Source organism: Hoplias malabaricus, chromosome 10 (genome assembly GCF_029633855.1).
Source record: "Hoplias malabaricus isolate fHopMal1 chromosome 10, fHopMal1.hap1, whole genome shotgun sequence".
Classification (NCBI taxonomy): Eukaryota; Metazoa; Chordata; class Actinopteri; order Characiformes; family Erythrinidae; genus Hoplias; species Hoplias malabaricus.
In genome coordinates this window covers 38,792,490-38,817,670 of record NC_089809.1, presented here as the reverse complement: position 1 = coordinate 38,817,670, position 25,181 = coordinate 38,792,490, and the positions used below count along the sequence as shown (strand labels likewise).

Here is a 25,181-nt window from a genome sequence, read left to right as displayed (position 1 = left end):
TAAACACAATACTGATGATACTTTCTCTTTTCCCTCACCATAAATCAAGGAAATAATTGTTAGCTGCTGACCTGTGTTTGAGTTTTTGGTGATGTAACATGTAAAGTTCACATGGAACTGGTGGCACTGAGCATGCATTAACGGTGCCAGCGGGGCCTTAGTCACCAGAGTGCCCAGTGTGGAAGGTAGGACTGTAAAGCTGGCTTGCGGTGGGGTGGGTCTGGGATGCCAGACCTGTCTTCTAGAGGTGTTGTGGGCTTAATTCAGTGAAACACCAAGGAGAGGAGGTGCCTACCTGATGACCCCTGAGAAGAGCTTGTGATACAGTGGCTGGTTTGTGTACTCATGGGCTGGGGTCAATGAGTAACCATAGTTGTTAAGAAGCCGGTTGTTGGTTGGACCATAAACGGCCACAGCAGCCTTAGTGTTGGGGTGTATGATTCTGCAGGAATTTTGGTGGCTGCAGGTAGGAAGAGAGTGTGGTGGGCCCAATGTGAAGCTCTAATTGATTTGCATAGGACATTGTACACCTTATCTTGTGTAGGATTATAATTAACTTGATATATTTTAATCATTAACTAAGTTTTTGACAGTAATAAATATGTTCTTAAGTAAAGTCAGTGTAATGTAAGCTATATTTATTTTCCCTAGCAGTGATGATCAGCGCGGCAGCAGGGCACTGTGTTCAGATCACATTGATTTTTAGATTATCTTTAGCACAAAATCCCAATAAAGCCACAGGACATTTCATTCACACACGCAGACGCAAATAAACACGCACAAATGCACACAAACACACAGATAAACACATTCACATATACACACATTCTCACACACATTAGGGATGCACTGATCCGATATTAGGATCTGATATTGGTCCTGATATTAACAAAATGAGCTGGATCGGGTATCAGATAAATAGGCTGATCCATGAAACTGATATTTAAGTCTTTGTCTGCCGGATCAGAGCACGCTGGCGACTGGTGACTGCCGCTGCTGCCCGTGTCTCACTCATATTTTGTTTGTTGTTCAGTTGTTGTGTTTAATTAATGGCTGTCTGTCTGTGTGGGGACCTGATTTCTAAGTTGCTGGCTGGGGGGTTAGCTGTTTGCTATCTCTGATGTTAATGGCTGGCCTGCTCACCAGAGGAGCTCATGTCCATCATTACTTTTTTTCAACTTCCTGCCTGTCTGTCTTTGACGTTTCTCTCGGCTGGGACTGTAGATTGCAGTCACCCGCTGTCACTGTCTGCGGTTCACGTTCTGCTCTCACTGTTGTTGGCTGTGGCTGATGTTGACTGAAGGAGTTTGTCACTTTTTGCCGCTGCTTTACGGATAACGGTTTGCTAACACCGGAGCTAGCTGCTGCTGATTTGGCAGAGCAGAGCGTCCAGGTGCCGGTGCTCGGCTGTGGGACGGTTTTCTGCCGCTGCTCCTGGTGACGTCTGGGGGAGCACATCCTGTATATCCACTGACTGCAGCTATGGACCTAGAGACTCTGCAGGTTTGTCGACCCCATGGTCCGTTTATATCTATCGGCGTGGCCAAACAGCTACTGTTTACGATGACAGTCAACCTTGGGACACATTTAAACCCTGTGGCTCAGTGCTGCTCACTGGACACTATTCACTTTCATTTTATTTAATTGTTTTGTGTTGTTTTTGTACTCTTTGTATTGTTTTTTTGTTGTGCTTTGTACTGTGAATTATTATTGTGAGTGCTTTGGGTTTTTGAAAAGCACTATATACATTAAATGTACTATTATTATTATTAATTTATTGTTTGCATGCTTACAATGCTTGATTACTGATTGTATTTGACCATGATCTTTGTTTTTTCTCAGGTTCAGTTGCTACATTTAATGTTGGATTTCTGTTTACACTAAATATTTAATAATAAAATTGATTACTGTTTGTGTGTTTGACAAAGTGACGCTATTTATTTCCATTTTTGCCTGGTACATTATATTTATTTTAATCTACTTTATAAAGTTTGAATCTGCTGTGCCAAGGTCTTACACAACTGTTCACTTCATTGACAAATAAATAGCATGTCATTATATCTGTGTTAATTTGTTATATTTTGTTAATACTTTAGTTAGTATTGTTTAAATAAATCCTTATGCCTTAAGTTACTCCCACAAGGTGAGGTATATGGTTTATTAATTCAACAATGGTATCGGGTAACAACGGATAAGAAGAGTATATGTATCGTATTGGAACTGAAAATGTCAGATCGGTGCATCCCTAACACACACACACACACGAATATCCATACACATAAAAACACACATACGTATATAGACACATTCACACACAACCACATTTATAGACATAAACACACACACACATAGCCTGAAGCCTAGGAGAGGCAGAGACCAGAGTGACTGGGAGTGAATTTAAAGAAAACCAGAGCTGGCTCGGCTTGTTGTGCTCGTTGCACTTGTTGCGCTTTGTTGCAATTCAAGTGTTTCTTGAAAACAATCCACATGAAAACAGAAACAGAACAGATTCAGATTCAAATGTACTTTCATATTTACATTGAGCCGTTCTGAACACGTACAGTGTGATTTGCCTGCACCTCAGATAGTGTCCAATCATCTGTTAAAGCTTATTATAATAAAGCCACCCCCCAATTCACTGGACCCCTCACACTTTAAACACCCCCTTGGCTGCTGCAGATAAATATGTTCGTCATAACTTTGGTGCATTTTTTCAATTGTTCATGAAAAGGCATTTGTAGAGGCTAAAGCATGTAGCTGTTTTTACTGCCCCTTGCACACACAAATCATACAAATGTATTCATCTGCTGTGTAATATCCATTTCAAACTGGAGAACTTTGTCCCACCTCCAGTGTCCAAAATGATGGCAGGAATATAATTTACTTAGCAAAGCAATAATTTGTGTAAAAATATGTAAAACTGTAGGGGGAAAAAAAATCTTAAACATGAAAGCATTAAAACAAAATCAGAGGGGTATAAACACCAGCCTGTTAAAGATTAGAAAGGAACAAACATGAAAGCAGGTGAAAACATTTTAAAAATGAATTTTCCAACACAAAAAGCTTTAACACACTCCTCTCAAAACACGTCCGTTATTCTGGACAGAGGGACAACCACCAGTCAAATGACTTATTGTGTGCGCACTGGTCCAAATGTGTTTTCTATGTCACGTGGAGATAAGATGTGTGTGTATCTGTGTTTGTGTCTGCATTTCTTTAGAGGTGTGTACATGTCATTTTATTCCCACATTATGGCAGACAGTGAGAACAAACATCCAACCAAATGTTGACATCACCTTTCCACGCCCTGTTTTAGACTGGATAAAAGCCACCGCATCAACGCAGCAGCTGAAAACAGCAGAGCATCCCTGTTCTCTCTCTCTCTCTCCTCACATACTTCATACAACAACTGATATTTCATCCTCAGTGTACTAACGCTTCACTGGAATATAGGTCTCATCTGGGAATCACTCGCTCTCTCTCTCTCCTATAAAGTCACTCTCCTTCTTGTGTAAAACGGAAGCACACAGACAGGGAGGAAAATACTCTCAGTGGATACCTCCGCATCCACTTATGTAACTATGGCAACGGGGAGTCTCTATAGCAACAAGACCAGAGGTTTCTTCTCACAAACCGGACCGTCTGGCTCAACTGGCACACAACACATTATTTAAAGGAGGCACATGAAGGGGGGGGGGGGTCCCCAATTCAATTCAATGTATGTTCACATTATTCCCACCAATTCACACACTTTGAAACTAGACCACACAGTCAGTTTTCAATGTACTGCCCAAGTAAGGAAACAGGGGATAAAATGAGCTGTTCTGGTTCTGGCGTCAAGTGCAGAGACTTTAGAACTTGGGGAATAGTCATGTGACTCACGCAAGTCACGTGATCAGAATAAAAAAAAAAGGATGAACAGAAATGAAAGAAAATCAGAATATATATAAATGCATGATGATATTGATTGGAACAGTGATAAGTTGAATCCAGAGTTTGTACTGATTGGTCGGGGTGGTGGTGAAGGTGGGTAAATATTATAGTACGTATATAACTGTGTTTTTCCACTGCATGCTATTCCTCGGCCACTTTTCCACTAGCACAGCTCCGCTGCGAAATGGAGCCAGTGACGTTGCAAAACCCCATTCTCTCAGGACCGCTGGCTGTTTTGAACTGAACATGACTCCATGCCCTGGTTTCCACAGATCAGTTTTCCTTGTCACACATTCACCTTTCGCTGGTGATTTTCATCGGCCACCAACCCAAGGAGCGTTTGAACCTCGTCAGAACCCCTCGGGGGACTGTTAATAGCTGCCACTTTGAGTTGGAAAAAAACAGATGTGAAAGCTGCTGTAAGTTGAGAGATTTTACAAGTTTGTGCTGGAGCTCTGCTTTTTGTGTTGATTGACAGGTCTCCCTGGCCTGTCAGCACTCAGCAGGGTTTACGTGTCACACTCGCTTCGTTCCAGCCACAAGAAGAGACCCAAAAAGTACCTGGCACCACGGACAAAGACCAGATTTGGGCAGTGAAAAACAAAAACGAGCAGAGTCAAGTCGCGTAGTTTTCATGCAGTGGAAATGCTCTTTTTATAAGTGATATTGTTGGTTGGTTCAAGTTTTCCACAGCCACAGATACACATTCACACAGTCACGTCACAGGGCATTTACAGGTAGAAACGTTTACCCCACACTGAGTAAAGAAGCAAGAAGCAGCAAGTTTTTTTCTATAATAAATGGATGTTGAAAAATGAGTATGAACCCAGGCTGGGCACACTACAGCACATTTACAGCCACAGTAGATTAAAAAAAAAAACACTGGTTATGTCACCCTTCCTGTTTTTAACAGCGACTGAAAAATGCCAATCACACATTACTATGACTACATGACAACCTGCAGCAGAACCAAACAGAACCAGCCTCAAAAATCACACGTGACTCATGGCCTAGGAGAGGTAGATAGAAACATGGCAGTATGTCATTGTTTGTCGCCATTTGTGCGTACTCCGAAAGAAAAGAACAGGAAAACACCTCGTGGGTCGTGGGTGAGAAAACGTGGTCAGCAAGATCTATAAAAAAAAGCAAAGGAAGCTGGAAATGAAGAGGTTACACTATGTCAGAGGCAGATGTTATATACTTAACAGAATTCCATTCCACGTTAAATAGGGCAGTAGTATGAAACGCCAAAGTGCTGCTGCTGCATCATTTCGGCTATGAACTGCGACCTGTTCAGGATACACATCCATCTATTGTTACAGCGCCTTTCTAGACACCCAAGGACGCTTTACAATCCACACTGCTCAGAACACTCAGAACACTCAATCCACGACAGCCAAACGTGCACAGCATACTCTCGACCAGGAACAACTGTCCACCTGGAGGACTGCTTCGGGCATTAGGATTTCACCCAGGACAGAGCGCCAATCCATATCTGGGCACATACACATTCACTCACACAGCAGTTCAATTCCCGCTCCGGGTGACTGTCTGTGAGGAGTGTGGCGTGTTATCCCTGTGTCTGCGTGGGTTTCCTCCGGGTGACTGTCTGTGAGGAGTGTGGCGTGTTATCCCTGTGTCTGCGTGGGTTTCCTCCGGGTGACTGTCTGTGAGGAGTGTGGCGTGTTATCCCTGTGTCTGCGTGGGTTTCCTCCGGGTGACTGTCTGTGAGGAGTGTGGCATGTTCTCCCTGTGTCTGCATGGGTTTCCTCCGGGTGACTGTCTGTGAGGAGTGTGGCGTATTCTCCCTGTGTCTACGTGGGTTTCCTCCAGGTGACTGTCTGTGAGGAGTGTGGTGTGTTCTCCCCGTGTCTACGTGGGTTTCCTCCAGGTGACTGTCTGTGAGGAGTGTGGCGTGTTCTCCCTGTGTCTGCGTGGGTTTCCTCCGGGTGACTGTCTGTGAGGAGTGTGGCGTGTTCTCCCCGTGTCCACGTGGGTTTCCTCCGGCTGCTCCGGTTTCCTCCCACAGTCCAAAAACACACGTTGGTAGGTGAATTGGTGACTCAAAAGTGTCCATAGGTGTGAATGTGTGTGTGTGTGTGTCTGTGTTGCCCTGTGAAGGACTGGTGCCCCCTCCAGGGTGGACCCACCTCGACCCTGAACTGGATAAGGGTTACAGATAACGAATGAATGAATGAACGAATGAACAATTCCTGGGACAATATACTGACCTCAACAAATTTGCGACAGGCCTAGTTAGATCTGGTTTTATCACGAATTTAATACTCTTTGCTCTGGGAGAAAAGTGAAATGGACAGGAGTTGTTCTGCATTGCATCATGGGATTACCTTCATGGCTGAGGAAGGGGTCTTGCCGCATTAAAATTCGGGCAAATTAATGATTTCTTAGTAGACAGCATAATGAGGTGTCTAAGAATTGGGGCAGCCTACGTGTCGCGAGCGCACACACTATGACGTAAAATGCTCTCTAGGTTTAGGGACAGACCCACAGTGTTTGCAGCCTTTTTAACTGATGTTGGTGTGAAAGCAGGTTTTGTGCTTGTCCTCTGTTTTTGACAGGCTTGTGAATCCGTGTGAAAGACTGCAGATGTCCAAATGCACCCCAGTAAGATGTCAAAGTTTGCAGAAGCCTTGCTGCATGTGAAACCGATGTTACTCCGCGCGTGTCCGCGTGACTCAGATAGGAAGCATATGCAGTTTCACCTCAGTAACTTTTACTGTAACACTCAGAATTGTGTGCACAGTGAAACAGGGTAATGTAAGAAATGCGTTATATTCTTTCCCAAATTATGTATCCCATGTATTTATTTGTTGTTTATGGATTCAGGTGGATTTTTAGGTTTTTGTCAATTTGTTTTTATTAAAATTGCTGCTACAATTTTGCAGCAACAAAATGAACTATTTATAACGAACCATTATTCCAGCATTTACAAGTCCAGTAATTGGTAAATAAATTGGTAACCACTTTATAGAGCTGCCTAAGTAGACAATGGCTGCGTGGGCTGCTGTTTAACGGTCGTCTGTCCTCAGGAGGCAGATTATTGAGACGCTGTAGTTAGAGAGTGATAGTGTCGCAGCTTGTTCCCACCCACCGCACAAAAACGGCTAGCATCACCTCAGCTTTTCAGCGCAGTGGACTTCCCGTTTTAGCGCTTTCTTAATTATTTTTGCTCTCGAAGAAGAGCGAAATAGAAGGGAGTTGTTCTGCCGTTGCAGTCATTCCTGAGGAAGGTTCGATGCTGCTATAAAATACGGCCAGATTAAGATTTCTTAGTAGACAGCATAGTGAAGTGTCTAAGAATTGGGACAGCCTACGTGTTGGGAGCGCGCACACTGTGACGTAAAATGCTCTCTAGTCAGTTAGCTTGCTAGGTTTTGGGACAGACCCAAGTGTTTATAATCTGAAATATAATACAATTTCAAAGCAGTGGAGACAGCAGTCTGGTAAAATATAACATTAACTCTGTTCACTTGGTCATTTCATGGCTGTGAGACACTGTTTGTAGACCTGGCCACACGGTGGGTTTGGACTGTAATGTGATTGGACAGAGGGCGGGACACAGGCAGGACCTCGGAGGGTGGGATCACAAGAGCTCCGCCCCGGACTGGGCACTTCTCAAAGAAATAAAGGGGGTCCTTGACTTACGACGTTAATATCGTTCCTACGTCGCATCGTAAACCGATTTTCGGTGCAAGTCGGAACATACGTACATACTGTATGTAAATAACATACTGTAAGCACTTATCCTATCCTAACACAGTCCTGAGCCGCGTAACCGTGTATTCTTCCGCCACGCACACCAAACACGAAGTTCACGTTATGACGTTTACGACGCAAAACCACTCCAGTCGAAACAAGGCTTTATACAGTAAATGGGAGATGTGTCGTAACCACTAAACATCGTAACTCGGGACTGACGTAACCCGAGGACCTCCTGTATACTGCTTCAGCAGTGCTATGAGAGGCAGCAGGGTTTTAGCTTTGACTGTTTCCTTAATCTATGATCACACACCCTGGACATTTTAGTACAGTAAATATCTTACATATATAGATATACATCTTATAGTGTATATCTTACACTATAATCCCAGTCTGAGACGCTGACCTATTACCTAATAACACAGAGCCTAAGACAACAACACGTACATAAGCCAACCCCCTCTAACCCCAACCAAACGATCGTGTGCTGGGAATAGGATGACACCCCAAACCTCAACCTAGAAAAGGAGGATGTGCTGCTACTGTGATGATCAGTGATGCCTCTCAGATATGTACAGGTTTCTGAGTACTCAGACACTGTGCAGGAGAGACAGACCACAGTGTGCATCCATCTTCAAGTTCAGATGACCTACATATTTTCAAACGTCGTGTAAACACGGCTTCTCTAAACACCTCCCAAGCCCAGCCGGCTTGGGAAATTACCTCATGTCAGCAGAACCTGCGTCCAAACAACAAGACTAGTTCATCTGAAATAACCCAGCTGACTGCCACAAAGCCAGACATGCAGCTTAAGTGAGTAGCCCCCTTTCCCCCTGTTCTTCAGCGCTCAGGACCCCCACAGAGCAGGTGTGATGTGGTGGTGGATCATTCTCATTGCTGCAGTGACACTGACATGGTGGTGGTGTGTTAGTGTGTGTTGTGCTGGTGTAGAGTGGATCAGACACAGCAGTGCTGCTGGAGTTTTTAAACCCCTCAGTGTCTGGACCGAGAACGGTCCACCGACCAAAAACATCCAGCCGACAGCGTCCTGTGTCACTGATGAAGGACTAGAGGACGAGCGACACACACTGTGCAGCGACAGATGAGCTACCGTCTCTGACTTTACATCTACAAGGTGGACCAACGAGGGAGGAGTGTCTCACAGAGTGGACAGAGAGTGGACGCAGGGTTTAAAAACTCCAGCAGCACTGCTGTGTCTGATCCACTCTACACCAGCACAACACACACTAACACACCACCACCACGTCAGTGTCACTGCAGCGCTGAGAATGATCCACCACCACGTCACACCTGCTCTGTGGGGGTCCTGGGCGCTGAGGAACAGGGGGGAAAGGGGAAACAAAGTATGCAGCGCAGCATATGGACTAGTCTGTAATTGCAGAATTACAAAGTGCTCCTGTATGGTCAGTGGAGCTGAGAAAGTGGTTTTAATGTTATGGCTACTATCTAATATACAAAACACAAGAACAAGTATAAAAGAGCTTAATCGAACTGTCAGATCCACCTTAAATCATACATAATGCATGACATATTCTGGCGCCTTTTAAGGTGGAACCAGACATTTGGACAGAAGCCAAGTGCAGCTCCTTATCATTGACCGACTACAGCTAATGTTAGAGCCGTTACTTGAGCATGGAAATACGGTATGTTTGGAGAGGAGGAAACTGGGAAACCTCGGACGTTAGCACCGGTGCTAACAGGCTGGTCCCTAACGGACACCCAGCAAACGGACCAAGATGATACGCGCTAGCTTCCCGGCTAACAACTCACTTCCAGTCCAGCTCCGGTCCGGCACCGGGCGGAGGCAGCAGCCGACCCCGCGCAGAGAACCCCCACCCACCAGAAACACACAGACCAAAGCAGACCCACAGGTCCCCTCACCTGGAGTCCAGCACACGCAGTCGCCGTCGAAGAACCGGGAGAGTTAACTGAAAGGTTCACACTCATTAACGGACCGAGCCAACAGCTGAAGCGCGCTCCCTTGTTTCCAGCAGCGAGACAATGACTCACAAGAGCCGATTCAATCAAGCGGTGCGATTCATTGAATCAAGTTTCCGATTCAGCCGTTCATAGAACGTGGAACAGACACAGCGTACACATCCACACTTTAAGGCAGGCTTATTTCTATAGAACATGAATGAATGAATGAATTAATATTCTGTAAATGCTTTACCCTGATCAGAGAGAAGGTGGGTCTGGGGGCCTACCCGGAATAGATGGATGGATGAATAGATCACTTTATTAATCACAGAGGAAAAGGCATAGTTTGCATTATTACAGTTAAAGATAAATAATATATTTCAAATTAATGCACAAATAATAACCACAACAAAAATAAGACGTCATGCCAATACACTGCAATCTGTAAATGAAGTGAATGAAGTGTAGATAAAGTGGCTGTTTACAGTAAACAGGACCAATATGAACAAGTTACAGTCACTGAATCTTTGGGCACTAGGTTGTGCTGGAAGCTGAACACTGAGGGAAAATCTTACGTACCTCATCCAGAGAAGAGGAGATCTAAAAAAAATGCAGTGACAGTGATCATCATAAACATAGGGGAATCTGATCTGAGATCAGTTTTCTAATTGTCAAAAACCTGTGGTGACATTTGGTTCATAGTGAGTCACACTGGGTCCTAAACCACATCAGCTCATAGCCGAGACCTTTATTATGTAATGGATGTGGTAAGAGAGAGGTTGTGGTGATGTACAGAAGCAATTCAGACTTTTTGGGTGACTACTGATTAACACTGTTTGTTAGCAACATTAGATATTAGCTGTGCAGCTTTAATTTAAAATTAAAGAAGCAACATTCTGATGCCAAACATTTATTACTGATTATTACTCATTAAACACATCTAGGGTCAGTAGAAAATCTTGTAAATTCAATTTTACCCAAACTATCCCAGAAGGCCTAGATGTGGCTGCTTCTGGCTTAGACGGGGCACTGCTGACTCACTGCATGTGAACCCAAAGTGATCCACATGTTCATTCATTCATTCATTCATTCTATGTAACCCTTATCCAGTTCAGGGCTGCTGTGGGTCCGGAGCCTATCCAGAATCAATGTCCTTCACAGGGAGAGACACACTCACCCATTCACTCACACACTCACACATATGGACACTTTTGAGTCACTAAACAGTCACCTGGAGGCAACCCACGCAGACACAGGGAGAACACACCACACTCCACACAGACAGTCACCCGGAGGAAACCCACGCAGACACAGGAAGAACACACCACACTCCTCATAGACAGTCACCCGGAGGAAACCCACACAGACACAGGGAGAACACACCACACTCCTCACAGACAGTCACCCGGAGGAAACCCACACAGACACAGGGAGAACACACCACACTCCTCACAGACAGTCACCCGGAGGAAACCCACACAGACACAGGGAGAACACACCACACTCCTCACAGACAGTCACCCGGAGGAAACCCACACAGACACAGAGAGAACACACCACACTCCTCACAGACAGTCACCCGGAGGCAACCCACGCAGACACAGGGAGAACACACCACACTCCTCACAGACAGTCACCCGAAGGATACCAACGCGGACACAGAGAGAACACACCACACTCCTCACAGACAGTCACCCGGAGCGGGACTCGAAACCACAATCTCCAGAACCCTGGACCAGTGACAGAGACACTACCTGCTGCTCCAACGTCCCGCCCTTATCCACACGTTAAAAAAGTTCATTCAGACACACATTACAAACCAGATTTGGGCCTCGTCTGTCACAGATTCAACCGTGCGGGTCATGACAAAGTGGACATGAGCCAAAAGTGGCCTGAAAAGTGACCTCACACAACACGTGGCCTAGATTTGGTGTTTATGTGGTCTTTGAGTCAAGTGGGAGTGGTCTGCTCAAGTGTCATTGCTCAGTGCAGTGAGTGGGCTATGAAAATGGGGATGTGGGCTAAACCAGGTTCAGAATAATTTTGCTGTGTGGGAACTGCAAATTGTTGCTGTCCAATGACATAGCAATAAATCCAAACAGCAGTTTTACAGGGGAAGGAAAAAACCTTGTGAACTGTCAACGGACGTGAATGTAAAAAAATTATTCCAAGTAATTCTGGCCAATACAGTGGCTGTATTCATATGACGCAGTAAACCAAACATCCACAGAATACAGAGACATTTTTTCATTGGACAACTACGAAATGGAGACAATGAAAAAAATATATATACACTATTTTTTCTTAATGTATAAGAAATTTTTATAAACGGTATTTTTATGAATATTTACAAAATCACAAAATAGAACGCTTCATTCAGCTCTGACGAGTGCATTCTCTGAATCAGTTCGAGTTGAGATTCGATTCTCTGAATGGTACAGCTCGATAGAATCGGTTCAGTGAATTGAGTCGAGTTTCCCACCAGCGTTCACACGCCACTAATTCTGTCACTGTCAAACCGCGCTCGAATCTGATTGGCTCGAAGGGCGGAGTGTAGGAGAATTTGACCAATCAGAGAGCAGACAAGAGCTGGGAGATTTACATAACTTTACAATGTAGGCTAAAGGTCACGTTCTTCTCTGTGAGGCCAACGCGGTTCTGAAGGGGGCTTTGGGCGACTTTAGGGGGTTTACAAGAGGCTTAAACCACATCTCTAACTGGACATTTTGATTCCTTTTAGCTGGTCTGTGCCTTAACCTGCCTTACAAGGCCAATGTGGCTGTAAATGTAGTGCTTGTTTTAAATTTACCAGGACATAAACAGGTACAGCATATGGCAGATGCTATAGAGAGACTTACAGTTCTAATCACAGAGATATTATAGGCTGTTGTAGCATTAGGAGCCTTTCCCAAGGTCTCTTACCGGTGTAGTGTGGTGTGATTATTACTCAGACGAGGAATTGAGCCTTGGTTCTGGCATACTGAAATAAGCTGTGTTGTCTGCTACACAACACAAACCACCTCTTATATATACACAGCCAGATCAGAATATTGTGACCACCTCTTGTTTCTACACTAATTGTCAATATTGTGATATTATCAGCTTAACTGACAGTACAGGAGCATTTGTAGCTCTACAATTACTGACTGTAGTCCATCTGTTGCATGTTTGTTTGCCCCCTTTGACCCAGTTCTTTGGTCTGGAAGGGGATGGATCATTCTCAGTGCTGCAGTGACACTGACGTGGTGTTAGTGTATAATGTGTATTAGGCTGATACAAGTGGCTCAGACATAGCAGTGCTGATTGGGTTGTATATGTGTGTGTGTGTGTGTGTGTGTGTGTGTAACCATATGAAAAATCTAATATCTTGAAAAGGAATTTAGTGTAAAATACAATACAACCAGAGTCTGTGATTTCTTAAAGCTTTAACTCATTCATTGTCTGTAACCCTTATCCCATTCAGGGTCGCGGTGGGTCAGGGAGCCTACCCGGAATCATCTGGCGCAAGGCCTTCACGGGGCAACACACACACTCACACCTACGGACACTTTCCAATCCACTTACCAACGTGTCTTTTTGGAGTTTGGGAGGAAACCAGAGCACCCGGAGGAAACCCACGCAGACACGGAGAGAACACACCAACTCCTCACAGACAGTCACCCGGAGGAAACCCACGCAGACACAGGGAGAACACACCACACTCCTCACAGACAGTCACCCGGAGGAAACCCACGCAGACACAGGGAGAACACACCACACTCCTCACAGACAGTCACCCGGAGGCAACCCACGCAGACACAGGGAGAACACACCACACTCCCCACAGACAGTCACCCGGAGGAAACCCACGCAGACACAGGGAGAACACACCACACTCCTCACAGACAGTCACCCGGAGGAAACCCACGCAGACACAGGGAGAACACACCACACTCCTCACAGACAGTCACCCGGAGGAAACCCACGCAGACACAGGGAGAACACACCACACTCCCCAAAGACAGTCACCCGGAGGAAACCCACGCAGACACAGGGAGAACACACCACACTCCTCACTGACAGTCACCCGGAGGAAACCCACGCAGACACAGGGAGAACACACCACACTCCCCAAAGACAGTCACCCGGAGGAAACCCACGCAGACACAGGGAGAACACACCACACTCCCCACAGACAGTCACCCGGAGGAAACCCACGCAGACACAGGGAGAACACACCACACTCCTCACAGACAGTCACCCGGAGGAAACCCACGCAGGCACAGGGAGAACACACCACACTCCCCACAGACAGTCACCCGGAGGAAACCCACGCAGACACAGGGAGAACACACCACACTCCTCACAGACAGTCACCCGGAGGAAACCCACGCAGACACAGGGAGAACACACCACACTCCCCACAGACAGTCACCCGGAGGAAACCCACGCAGACACAGAGAGAACACACCACACTCCTCACAGACAGTCACCCTGAGGAAACCCACGCAGACACAGGGAGAACACACCACACTCCCCACAGACAGTCACCTGGAGGAAACCCACGCAGACACAGGGAGAACACACCACAGTCCCCACAGACAGTCACCCGGAGGAAACCCACGCAGACACAGGGAGAACACACCACACTCCCCACAGACAGTCACCTGGAGGAAACCCACGCAGACACAGGGAGAACACACCACACTCCCCACAGACAGTCACCCGGAGGAAACCCACGCAGACACAGAGAGAACACACCACACTCCTCACAGACAGTCACCCTGAGGAAACCCACGCAGACACAGGGAGAACACACCACACTCCCCACAGACAGTCACCTGGAGGAAACCCACGCAGACACAGGGAGAACACACCACACTCCCCACAGACAGTCACCCGGAGGAAACCCACGCAGACACAGAGAGAACACACCACACTCCTCACAGACAGTCACCCTGAGGAAACCCACGCAGACACAGGGAGAACACACCACACTCCCCACAGACAGTCACCTGGAGGAAACCCACGCAGACACAGGGAGAACACACCACAGTCCCCACAGACAGTCACCTGGAGGAAACCCACGCAGACTCTGCATAGAGTTGGTGTATGGATTTCTCCTCGTCTGGCAGCGTGTCAGGTTCCAGTTCCAGTTTTTCTGAAAATCATGTGGCTATATTTCACAAAGCAGCATGACGGTTTGTGACAGGACTCTTCTCTGTAGTTCCTGAATCTCCCACAGTTTTAGGACGGGAGACGGTGAAAAACGTAAATACTTTGAAATTTTCTTTTTCAACTGTTAGACAATTTTCTCATGAAGTTTAGCAGACAGGGATGAGCCACGCCCCCTCTCTGCTGCGGGTGTGGAACACATATTTTACACCATTAATTTAACAATCAAATTATTTACATAGTGCAGTTCACAATGGAAAGTTATCAGAAAGCAGCTTTACAGAGGTCCAGGTCCGAGCCTTTTCTGAGCCGAGGGCGACAGCGGTGCACGAGGAAGAAACACTGAGAGGAACTAAAAGGGGAAGTCATAAGAGGGAGCCCGTCCTCCTCGGGTCAACACCGGAGAGCACAACAAACAGCAACGCAGCAGTAATGCTGAACTAACTATAAAATGAGTTAAAGGAAATTGAAAGTAAAATCTAAATGATGAAGATGTATAAAGGTGAACAGGAGATGGTCAGTGATTCTGTGGCAGAATAAAAACTGGTGTAAAGTCGATTTGGACTAAAACAGTTCTGTGCAGGATGCTGTAGAAGAGACAAGGCCAAGGTCTCGTACATGATGCATAGCGGCAGGGAGCTGGATCTTTTACATTCTCCTGCTTACACTGGACTGGTTCAAAAAGTTGGGACATAAAAACATTCTATACATTCTTATTCACTCTTATCTTGACTCCATTCCAACATTTTTGGAGCACGCTACATCAATTCTCTCTCGTTTTTTGTGCTTTTGTTGATAAATAAAGCTTCAAGAGAATGAACGTGTCGCATTACACAATGTCCAGGCGTTTTCAGAGACAGGGTTCGTAATGCACTTGTGTAGTGTACATTAAGATTTAGTTTGTGCACCATATGAATGTTTGTGTGTTTAGTGTTAACACGACATTTCCCCCACAGCACTGAGTACGTTTTCCACAACATTATTAAGCTTTAGCATTTGGCCTCATCTCAGAACACACAAATAAACATTACACAGTGGAATAAATGTTTGTGCAGCTGGACTGAATCTGGGAAGTTTGATCCCACGCCAGATGTGTGTAACAACCCTCATCAATAATGACTTAAATGGAAGTAAAAGCAGTAGAAAATATAGTGGAAATGTGTAACTGCATGAAATGTGTGGAAGGACGTGCTGTATTCTATTTCCTAAACACATTCATCTGAGGATTGATTGTATTCTTTTCATTCATTATCTGTAACCCTTATCCAGTTCAGAGTCGCGGTGGGTCCAGAGCCTACCTGGAATCATTGGGCGCAAGGTGGGAATACACCCTGGAGGGGGCGCCAGTCCTTCACAGGGCAACACACACACATTCACACCTACGGACACTTTTGTGCCAATCCACCTACCAACGTGTGTTTTTGAGCATGGGAGTAAACGGAGCACCCGAAGGATGCTAGTGAGATCATGGCTCACAGTAAATGGCATGTGAGAGATGTCACTGAATATGTTTTTTATTAATTTAAATGTTTTGTTAGAATTTTGGCCCAAATCTAACTCCATAACTTATAAGTTATTTCCATATAAATAATATACATGTAGGTGGAAACTCTGATGGAGCAGTTTGTGTCTTTGTCACAGCTCCAGGGACCTGGAGGTTGTGGGTTCGAGTCCAGCTACTGGGTGACTGTCTGTGAGGAGCGCGGTGATAGCTATGGATACAACCTGCTATCATGTGACAGCTATGAATACACCCACAATTGGAATAGGCAGTCTAAGCAATACAACGACCTCTGTTAGTGATCGAATTCAGTGTCTTAAATAGGCCCTCGGATGTCTACTGTTTTAATTCATGGTGAATTAACAAAAAATGGCGGGAATTAGAGCTTTCTTCGCCGTCCTTGAGAAGTTTAGTCATTTCATAGGATATGTTATCATGTTAAACCTGGCCGAAAAACAATCTGTCTCGTTCTCTGTGTGTTTTTTGGGAGAGTTCTCTGACTTGCACGATCTAAGCTCCGCCCAGTGTGGCCAAAAAAAAAAAATTAAACAACCTCTCAGCTGTATCACTTTAAATAGGTCCTCAGATGTCTCAGACTGAAAATTTTAGCCACCATGTTTGAGAAACATAGTTGGATCTCTGAAGCCAAGAACACCCTGAGCAAGTCGAATCCACCCATTTCACTAAACACATCTTTCTCCTATTTTGTATTTTTTGATCTAAAATTTTCTCAATTTTAGAGGTTTTATTTTTTCCGACTATTATTGTTTCTAGCTCCTGTTCATAAAATGCCCCATCAATGTTTTCACAATCCTATCTTGCAGCTTGTAGACCGGAGGATCTCTCGGTATCTGTTCCGTGAAATTTTCATTCATATACATTTGCTCATATCCTTTTTCAAACTGTCTTTTCACACTTGAAATCTTTACAGTGTCACAGGTTTTAAACTTAAAACGTAGTTTCTTGGTTCTTGAAGGAATCAACCCGTACACGTTTTTAAAACCTTTGAATGAATTTGTTTCATTAACATCAACAGGTTTCATTTTGATAGAGCTGTGGTAATTATTATTGTAAGCAAGGGCCATATCCTGCCATATCCCACATTAATGTATTTTCTTGTATTAACAGCTGTGAAATATTTCCATATTTTATTTCTAAGCGTCTTGTTAAAACGTTCACAGACCGAAGATTTCTGCCTTGTGCCTGTTGCAAAATGTACGATATTATACCTGTTCATTAATGAAAGTTTTTATTAAAAAAATACTTTCCTTGGTCAGTTTGTAGTTTTTTAGGAACTCTCCCATCCATCAGAATAGACTCAAAAGCTTTTGTCACCTCAGCTCCTGATTTGTTCCGTAATACATGTAGTGGAGGATGGATCCAGATCAAGCAATGAAAAAAACACTAGGATTCAAACTTTGACTTTCTTTCATCAAGACCTCACATTCCCCAGAATGTGTGTGTGCTAGCAGTGTTTAATGACTATAAAATTCCCTTCTACAGGACCCGGACAGGTTCAGAAGAGGATCAAGATACGGACACTAAGTGGTACCCACAATTTTATGACTCCATTAAGCCTAAAAGATCAATCAGAGCCTTGGAGACCTGGATTAAAGAACCCCGGAACCCCCAGCGTTTATTACCCTCCAGCGTCGGACTGTTGAACTCTTATCGCAAGATCGGCAGATGGCCCCAAGACTGCCTAATGGTGACCTCTTTCAACCCGAGTTAAAACCAGACAAACAGCATGGTCTAACAGTGCCCCCAAGTGAACATTTGCTAAATCATATGCCACCTTAATCATTTTTCTCTCTCTCTCCCTCTAACAGAGAATCATCTCGGACACATGTTTCTGCTGAATCTAAGCATGTATTATGCAATGTGTTATTAATGTTGTCCTCTGTTATTCTCAGGTGACTGTCTACTAACTAATCGAGTGACATGAATTAATGTTTTAATCACGAAGAAAGATCTGTCTCAATTTAGAGAAATGTTAATTAATCTCTAACATCTAGAATAGTTGGTAATATACTCGATATATATAGTTGATAAATATACTCCAGTATACTCATTATGTTATATTCAAGTATGTATGAAGTATTAATTGTAGGATGCTCTATTTTCACCAAACCATAAGTGATTTTTATTTCTCTGGAACTTGAGACGGTCCCATGGACTCCCCAAACCCAGGAACCAATCAGAGAATGGTGACTATAGGTGACCGCGCCACCTATGAAAAAGGAGTCGTTCAGTTCTGCGCTCTGCTTTTTCTGATTCTCTCTCTCTGCTTTTTGACTCTATTCTGCTTTTTCTTCTATGCTGACGGAGCCGACTCTCCCAAAAGACTCTTAAAAGACCGATCTTCATGCGAACTAACGGGACGCCTTGTGTCAGTTAGCATTGCAATACAGAAGTTAAAACGGTGAAAAGGTCGATTAGCTCTGTCAGTAACTTTCAACTTTTAATTTGTGTTCGTTGTTTTTGTAGCCCAATCAATGTTAATTTTATGACTGATCAAAGCAAGGTGAAACTTATTTTGGCCAGAAAAAGATACCACCTCTGAGATTTGATAGCTGATATGTTAGTGTTATACCCTGACTTCTGAGGGCGTCGCTTCTGAGGATTGGAGGACACATCGCGCAGGAAGCTAAGAACAGGAGAACGGAGATTAAATCTGCTGGACCCATCGGCTTGGTTATAACATCAACAAGAGTAAGCAAGTAAATTAATCATTTTCAGAAGCTGATGCCTAATTAAGTCTCTTGATAAATTTGTACATTAATTAAACCTCATTTAGCAACATTTATCATTCCTCTTAAAGTATTTCCATTATTTGAAATAGTACAGTGTGTGGAGTCTATACCTATGAATCTGAAAATCCTGAAAACTCAACCCTAGCATTGACCCTGCCCCAGGTCACTCCTAATGTGCCACCTAGCGCCGCTACCAAAAGACAGGACCAGCAGGAAGACAGTGAGAATCAGGATCCAGACTCAGGGACCATAACTTTTAGAGCTGCTGTAGCACCTCCTCTGGTATCAACAGGTATTGCGCCAGCCCCTGTGTCTCCTGTGAGCCGTCCATTCCAATGCCCTGCTAGACCCAGAGCACTGCAACCCAGTGCCTGGCCCCCTCAGCCTCTACACTCTCCCGGTCCCTCATACAAGGACCTGGACAAAATCGCACGCAATATAACCCGCTTTGATCCCAAACCAAATGGTTCTAATGATGTTTTTTCTTACCTGAAAGATATTGATTTCTACCTACAACGGTTCCCCAGAATCACAGTAGATGACAAACTATATGTGATTAAACTGACCTCCAGCCGAGACGTCAGTAACTTCATTGAACGTCAGCAAGACTATGTGAAAGTGCGATATGATGTGCTTTGCCAAGCACTGGAGGAAGAATTCTCCAATTACCTGTCACAGACAGGACTGGCCACTGCTTTGAGTGTAAAACAGCAATGCCAGAAATCCCCTCAGCTGCATTATAACAGACTCAGACAGGCATATTTCGGACCTAGAAATGACTCCGCAATGGAGGAAGAGTTCAATTTTAAATCATTATTTATCCAAAACCCATCCCCACACTAGTCATCAGCTGGGAGTCTCAGCGTGCCCTCGCACCCTGTCTAGCAGACAGCTGTGGCACTCAGAGGTTTCCTAAAATCACAACAAAATGGTCTGAAATACCCCAGGTCTTAAATGTCGACTCCAACTCTCCACATTTAGAGTTGGAGGGTGCTACCCAGGCCGATCCACAAAGATCCACCCAGGACCCTTCACCAACTCCGTGGTCCAGTGAGGGCCCGAAATCTCCTCCGCCCTCACACCACTACAAACGCTACCCTCCTCGCAGACCAGACATAAATCACGGCAAAGATTTCTGGAACCCTCGGGACAGGGCTGGGTATGGTCGTGACTATTACCCTGCAGAAAACCGCGGTGCGGGCCACGGAAAACCAGCATATCCCCATAAGGGATATGAGCGAACCGCTCAGAACCAGCCTTCTGATTCTAATAAAGAAAAGAAGGAAAAATACTGGTATGAAAATAAAGAAAATCATGCCAAAGACAAGTTTAAAGGCAAGGAATTTAACTCAAGGGGGTTAGAGGACATCCGCAGAATGCTCGCAATGATTTGCAAAGAGAAAAATAAAAAACCTGATGTTCTCTCTATCACCTCTGTGCAATCTGACCTAGAGCCACCCTCTAACACCTCAGAAATGGTAGAGAGTTATGTAGGAGAGGTGACAAGTGAAGCTCCATCTTCTAGTGTACAGTGCAATCTCCTTGTGACCCAGACAAGCGCTGAGGACCAAAAGGTACAGGGGGGTGACTCACAAACACCTCCTAAACCTAGGGAAGGTTTAACCCTAGAACTACCAAACCGCTGCCATTTGGCAGTTATACCTTTAAAACCCAAAGAACTGCCATTTGGCAGGTGTGAATAGCTCTTCTGCATGTCTTCCACCTTGTTCCACCAGGTTCGAGCCATTGCGCTGTGTGAAAATCGTGAGATACAGCTCCAAAACTGTTGTCTTAAGATTCAGCCGTATTCACATGCAGGCCTCACAATCCAATCTATGGCACTAATACACTTAGCCATCGGACCAATGAGTTTAGTGAATCCAGTTCATGTGTCTCCTCTTGAAACAATTCCCTTCCTCATCGGCAAAGATCTCCTTAATCGATTCGAACCACTGATTGACATCAAAAGGTAAAAAATCTGGGCACAAGTGCTTGAGCCTTTGCCCATCTGCACCCCACACCACCAGGAAGCTCAGTGTTGCCGCCTTGAAATCCGGCTTAAATCAATAGGAGATCCACAAAGTCAGATCCCTCACTTTGAGGAGGAGGAAACTGAGCCCATGGTGGCCACACCAGATACCGCAGTCTCTTCCTGGCCCCCTAATGCCATATTAGAACAGCGGAGCACATTTCTGTGCACTTTCACTAAGCCTTCCACAACAGACTCTCCTGGCTTTCCCTTAGTGAACGGCCTCACAATGCAGGACCATCATGTTGACAATGCTGTTCTGGCTCTGTGGACTGACAAGTCCGCCATAAGCCGAACACTCTTTGAGACCCTGCGCCTCACTCAACCAAATATTCCTTTAGTGAGCAGTCCTTGTCGCTTTCCTCTCGACCCAACATCAAAAGTAATGTCACCCACTGATGAAATTTGTGCTCTAACCATCCAGTGGAACAAAAGGTTACTCACCCATTACTTCTTGTTCATCCCTAACTTGCCACATGACACTTACATTGGAAGTGACTTCTTGGTGCACCTTGATGTCCACATAGACACCCTCACTAATGTGCTGTGGTCCTTGACAGACATTTCGACAGAAACCTCGTCCTCAGATCCCAGCAACCTAGGCTTAGGACAAACTATTCCTGAGGTATGTCAGGTTACTAACCAAGGTTCCCTTGTGGTACCCGCTAACACCACAAATGTACCCATCTGCTTGGTCATGCGGCCTGGCCAACACTTAAGCCACGCTCATACGCTTTTCCAACCGTCACCTCAGTTCTTTGAATTAGGTCTCACCTTAGAAGCCACACCTTTGGTGGAAACATGAGCAAGGTCCACCTACCTGTTTGTATGAAATGAAACCACTCAACCCTTGACTATTCCTCATTCATCTCCTTTGGGTTGGTTGGTCAGTACGAAATTCCATGATTTGATTTGCGAATCCCTATTATAGGACCAATGCCTGAATCCCTGCTTCTTGATCACCCAGAACCAAATGGTCCTTTCTTTAGATTCATCCCTGTGTGGCGGGGGCGCACGCTCCAGGGGCTACTACTATGCACCCTCTATAAAATTAAAGAGCTTACCGCCACATACAATAACCACGACTACGCCACCCCAATTGTCTAAAGGGTATGGGGACCCCTGTCAGGTTTCTCAAATAAATGAGTGATAAGGCTGCTTAACAAAAGGCACTTTATTCAGTCAACACAGTATAAAAATCAATTCACATTAACACGAGTCTTGAATTCAATAGTGAACACCAGGAACACTCCCATTCAGCCCAATACCTCTGGCAAAGCCTAAAAGGTTAATAGTAAGATGCCCACAGAGTAATAAAGGAGTTCCAGTTAATTACCCCAAGGAAACAAAACAAAGAAAACACCTCTAAACATAAACCACTCACAAAAAGAAGGAAACCAAAAGTACTCAAACTTAAGCCTTGGGGCAGAACACTAATAATTACTCTAGGGTCATCACGATTAAGACTTATTCAAATGTGTTAAACACTAAATGGGCATAAAGGGCAACCCCTAGTAACACTGAGTAAAAATAGTGGTCCTATGGTCCACTAAGAGAAGAAAACTAAAAGACAACAGTACAGATGGCTCAATAAAACAATACAATACTACTAAAATTTGGCATGAGAGGCAAGCAAGTAATATAAAAAGAAGGGAGAGGAAAAAAAAAAAAGAAACAAAAGAAAAGTGGCCTACAGGCAACCAGGCCTGGCCCCACTGAAACATAAAACACAGGATCAGTCTACATTTCAGTACACTCCTGTCATTAAAACATATCAAAAACGCTAAGATGAGATACACTAAAAAAAATAAACACCCACCTAGAGGCTGCAAAGCACGATCAACTGGCACAGGAAGTGTGACATTCAGGCCACCGCGGTCAATTACTATATTGGAGTTAAAACATAAATCGACATTAACCGCATTGCTCCCCATATCATAATTCCTAACCCACCAAGATAAGATGCACTAATATAAAAAAAAGAGAAACACCAACCTAGCTGCTGCAAAGTGCGATCAACCAGCACCGGAACAATGACGTTCAGGCAACTGCAATCAAGTGTAAAGCCTTAACGGCGAAGTCAGTTATCCGTGGCCTCAAACCACCATCTACACTATAGATCGCTGGGTAGTCAAGCAAGGCTAGAAACCTGCTTAAACCTCGGACACTTGGCTTCCGATTCAGCCAGAGAAATACGACTCAGCTTCCACCGCCGCGACGACGCTGCACGCCCACACACACCACCTTGGTTGATCGAAAGCGGAAGTGAAAATTATTGGTGATCCTGGGGCTTTTATCGTCCTATCCAACCCACCAGGTGGCGACAATAATACCCTCTTTAGCGCTCCCTGTCAACCATACCACATTCACCCCCTCTTTCAAAGTTCACCGTCCCGGTGAACTAGTTACCCCACCAGAACACTACTGCCATGGCCGAAAAATGGTAAGAACGGGGCCAGATGTGACTAAACCAGTAACACCATTTGCTGTAGCTGCACGAGGGAGGTGGAAAGGGTTTGGATGCTGGCCTGCAGTGCTACGAGCCGAACGCCGCAACATAGGAACAGGTAAAAACTCCGGCCCTTGATGTTCAGGTATCAACGGCACCTGAGGAGCTAAGGGGATAGCAGGTGCGCTAACTGTACACCCCTGCTGCTCTTGGATAGGTTCCACTACCTGACCTAAACGAGGCTCAGTCACCCTCCCAACCACATCAACTACTGGGGGCCCTACACCCACCAATACCTCTCCCGATACACTCTCTTCTTCTAAATCATCTAAACCTACCTCCTGATGACAAGCTAACCCGGGTTCTACAATAACCTTTTCGGCTGGTGTTAATGAATTTGTTGCCGTGGTCACAACCTTTAATTCTGACCGATGCACTGTTTTGCAACCTTCCTCAGTCCCTGTTGGCCTAATCTTATACAGAGTCCCCACATGATCTAAGCACTCCACTATATCACTATAACAGTAGAACTCCAGAGATCCTGTACCTTATGCCTACCTTGAAAATGATTCCTACAACGAACCCGTGTGCCTGGAGAAAGTAGGGGTGCAGGTGCATTATAATTACGCCTCCGATATGCTGCTGCCTCCTCTAAATGTTCTTTTGCTCTAACGTACACCTCAGCCAAATGCTCCCTATGTTGAGCTACCCAATCAGAAAGATCAATGTTCCCCTTCCCTTCCTCACAACCATTCCCCAACAACCTATCAATGGGCAGCTGTGGTTTCTGCCCAAACATTAATTCATATGGGGAGTAATGGGTAGACTGGTGCACCGTGGTGTTATAAGCAAACACTAACTGTGGTAACAGTTGCGGCCACTTTCTTTTCTTTTCAGGAGGCAAAGTTCTAAGCAAATCATGCAGAGTTCTATTAAAACGCTCGCATTGCCCATTGCCTTCCGGATGGTAAGGTGTAGTCCGACTCTTCTCTATGCCGTAGAGCTCACAAAGGCGTCGCAACAACTCCCCCTCAAAGCTACGACCCTGATCTGAATGGATCCTTTGAGGTACCTCATACACATAGAACCACCTTTCGGTTAACACCCTCACCACCGTACTGGCTTTTTGGTCAGGCACTGGATATGCTTGGGTAAATTTTGAAAATACATCGGTAATTACTAACACATTCTCTTGTCCGCTACTAGCCCGCTCCAAAAGGGTAAAATCGATGGCCACAATTTCTAAAGGTCGAGTGGCCAATAAACTACCCATAAAAGTTCTTACTTTAGGGCGTGTGGCCTTAGCCACGGAACATCGGTCACACTGAAGGCACCAATCCCTCACATCTTGCCACATCTTAGGCCAGTAACACCTCTGCCGCACAAGGTCCGTAGTGCGCTCTATACCCTGGTGACCGTGATGGTCATGTAGCCCGGTGAGCACCTCACCCTGCAGTGCCTTAGGCAACAACAACTGAAAGACTGGGTTGGTTGCTGATGGAAATTTAACTTGTCTGTACAAAACACCCTCAATCTCTATAATCCTAGGCCATTGCCTAACCAACTCCCTCAACCCCTCTGTCTCCCTTCTTAGCTCTAGTACCGTAGGCTTCCGTCCTTGCTTCCAATACTGCAAGAACGCGGCAATACATGGGTCAGCCGCTTGCAACACCTTAAGGTCAGCCCTACTGCGACTAGGGA

General features: G+C 45.1%; 1 protein-coding gene across 2 annotated transcripts in view; it reads right to left on the bottom strand.

The window, feature by feature from the left end:
• Positions 1 to 14,686, bottom strand: part of LOC136708939 (carnitine O-palmitoyltransferase 1, liver isoform) — a 46,747-nt gene extending 32,061 nt beyond the window's left edge. Inside the window, exon 1 of one of the 2 annotated variants that reach the window (XM_066683858.1) lies at positions 14,647 to 14,686. In XM_066683858.1, coding sequence (XP_066539955.1) covers positions 14,647 to 14,674 — 28 coding nt within the window. In that variant the 5' untranslated portion in view covers positions 14,675 to 14,686. Of the gene's footprint in view, positions 1 to 9,555; positions 9,678 to 14,646 lie in introns of those variants that run through there. The other variant, XM_066683859.1, reaches the window with a different exon arrangement.
• Positions 14,687 to 25,181: the final 10,495 nt, after the last annotated feature.